Source organism: Chiloscyllium plagiosum, unplaced genomic scaffold, assembly GCF_037043375.1.
Source record: "Chiloscyllium plagiosum isolate Xiang-an unplaced genomic scaffold, Cpla_swu_hap1 HiC_scaffold_11, whole genome shotgun sequence".
In the NCBI taxonomy this organism is placed as follows: domain Eukaryota; kingdom Metazoa; phylum Chordata; class Chondrichthyes; order Orectolobiformes; family Hemiscylliidae; genus Chiloscyllium; species Chiloscyllium plagiosum.
In genome coordinates this window covers 56,259,116-56,261,894 of record NW_028270149.1, presented here as the reverse complement: position 1 = coordinate 56,261,894, position 2,779 = coordinate 56,259,116, and the positions used below count along the sequence as shown (strand labels likewise).

At 40.5% G+C, this 2,779-nt stretch overlaps 1 protein-coding gene across 4 annotated transcripts in view; it reads left to right on the top strand.

Moving 5' to 3' along the window:
- Positions 1-113: 113 nt before the first annotated feature.
- The window catches only part of vamp7 (vesicle associated membrane protein 7), a 28,969-nt gene continuing 26,303 nt past the window's right edge, over positions 114-2,779 (top strand). The window contains exons 1-2 of one of the 4 annotated variants that reach the window (XM_043704614.2): positions 114-245; positions 1,819-1,974. In XM_043704614.2, coding sequence (XP_043560549.1) covers positions 1,829-1,974 — 146 coding nt within the window. In that variant the 5' untranslated portion in view covers positions 114-245; positions 1,819-1,828. Of the gene's footprint in view, positions 246-330; positions 616-1,818; positions 1,975-2,779 lie in introns of those variants that run through there. The other 3 variants (XM_043704617.2, XM_043704613.2, XM_087992084.1) reach the window with 3 other exon arrangements.

Below are 2,779 nucleotides of genomic sequence, written 5' to 3'. Positions count from 1 at the left end.
CTCCTGAAACCACACGCGCCGATGACTGACCAAGATTTTCACGGTGTGAACGACATTTCCCACAAATCAAGCCTGGCTCACTGCGCGTGCGTCGTGTGTGTGTGTGTGTGAAGTCGGGGCTGTTGCGCCGACCTGCGGGTGCACCGTGAAAAGGGCTCACCTGACCGGAAGTGTGTGTGTGTGGAAAGGGAGAAGCTTGAGGATAATCAGGCCCTGGAGAGGAGGAGGCTGCTGCTCAGGGAAGGGTATGGGATAGGTTTTGGTTAATTGACACTCGTTTGGACTTTAGTCAAGTTAGCATGGGATGTGCTGATACTGTTTGTTTTTAACGGTGAAGACGTGTAACATTGTGGTGTGGAACTTCCAGTTTGAGGAATGTTTATTTAGGGAAAAGGCTCAGGTGTTGCTGGTGTTTTGACGAGTTGCAGGTGGAGAACTTCAACTGTGGGTTGTTCCGGATCGCATCGTTTCTTCCATTTGTTGTTAAGACCCTGCTCTCGGCTATCTAACGCTACGAAATGTGAATGGTCGTCGGCGAAGGCAACTGGAAGTCAGTTGCAGGATCTGTTTGAGATTCTTGAAATTTGCGACGTTTTGCAAAGAGTGTTTAGATAAGTGTGTGGTATAAAAATGTGATTGTTCCACTGACTTTTGTATAATATAGTTTTAGTGGAAGTGTGTTACATCAGCGTAATGACATTGTTGGGAAAAGTCGAGAGAAAATTTTGTGTAGTTGTCCCTGTTTGTATAATGACGGTTTACCTCTTCTTTCTTTATCCTGAATGTATAATTTTATGTACGGAACGTTGCAGTCTGTGGTTGGACAGCGTAACCAGGATCTGTAATACTGCGTTAGATGGTTATCTTTCTCTCGGGTTATATGTTCAGATTTTGGTGCAATCTCATCAGTTTTTTGAGAAACTTTGGGGTATTTGTCCTGAAGGTGACAAGGCAGATTACTAGGGTAGTTAACAATGCATACATGTTCCTTCACTTTTTTGTGGTCGTGGCATAGGTTCTAAAAACAGGGTGGTTGGTTGGTGCTGTACCTAACTTTGGTTAGGCCACAGCTGTTCACCATGTTATGGAAGGGTGTAATTGCACTATTAGGTGTTCAATGGTGATCCACTGGGATGGAGTTTTTCTCAATGAAGAGGGGTTAGATAAACTCAAGTCTCTTTTTTTTCCTTTTTTGGAGCAGAGAAGGTTGAAATGTGTAAGATGGAGGAGAATGGATTGTTCCCCTTCAGGGTCAACAGGAGGCAGAATCTTTAAGGTGAAAAGCAGGAGGATTGGGGGGATTTGAGGAAAAGATTTTTTTTTTCTCCCATCTTGAATACACTATTTGGAAGGGCAGTTGAGGTGGGAAGCCTCAACTTTGGGGGAAAAAATACTTGGATGAATGCCTTGAAGTCCCATAATATTAAAGGCTATGGGCCTAGTGTAGGAAAGTGGACGAGTGTAGTGTCTTTCTGGTTGTAAAAACTTCATGGGCCAAAGGGCCTTTTCTGTACTGCATGATTCTGTGAAGTAAGGTGAACATTTATTTCAATCCTATTTCCAGGCCAATGTTAAAATTGATTTGAAGTAAAGCACTTGTTCTACCAGTGAAGGGCAAAGTGAAGTGATTTTAAAACTTTCTTGTCTGGCTGTCTTGATCCTTAAATTCTGACTCTCGATCCTGCTTTTCCCAAACTGTGTATTTCATTATTACCTCTGTACTTTGAGTATATAAAAAAATTGTTGATAGTGGGAGTATTTATTCTGTCGAAATAGTAATTTGTAAATTGTGATGTATATTTGTTTTATATCTTATAGCAGAGGAGCCATGGCTATCTTGTTTGCAGTAGTTGCAAGAGGCACTACCATCCTTGCAAAGAATGCCTGGTGTGGAGGGAATTTTTTGGAAGTGACTGAACAGATACTATCAAAAATACCATCAGAAAATAATAAACTGACTTATTCCCATGGAAAGTAAGCACCAAAGTCTTGGATCTGAGAATTGTATTGCAATGCTGCTTTCACACGGAGATGTTTCCAGCATATTTTGTTTGAATTAAAATAAAAGCAGAAGCTTCATTTCCTTTAGCAATGTCATGCATATGTGGAAGGGTTATTCTGGTAGTGAATCATTCCTACTTGTATGTGTTGGACATTCTGTAGAACAAAATGTTCACGAGGAAATCCTTATTCCTGTAATTTAACACCAGTGTGACCCAAACTAGTTTTTTCCCCTCATTTTATGGTTAGAGATTGAGCTTGTTTTTGTCTTACTATTTGGAAAATATTGAGTTAATAGAATGACTTAATACCACAAAGACAAAGTGTGCTATTTGAACACTTACCCATTTAAGAAAGATCACTAGATTAATGAGATGGCAGGATTGTCATGAGAGACTGAGGAAACTGGGTCTGTATTCTGTAAAGTTTGGAAATGGAAGTAGTGATCTTTATTGCAACTTGCAAAATTCATGCTGTGTGACAATATAAATAGGCACTTCCCTGGTTGTGACCTTATCCCAGGCACCAAATCACTGGTTAAAGAGCAGGCCATTTTAAGACTGTGATAAACAAAAAAAATCTTCACTGGAAAGGCCTGAGTCTTTCGAATCCTCTCTAGAGGATTATGGAAGCTCAATCATTGTGTGGGTTGAAGAACCAAAAATGTCACTTGATCAATGACCTAGAATGGTGGGGCAGCTTTGTGCTGAATGGCCGACCACTTTTTGTTTCAGGGTCAACTAATCAGGTTATTTCTGATGCAAAGTAAACTTGTTTT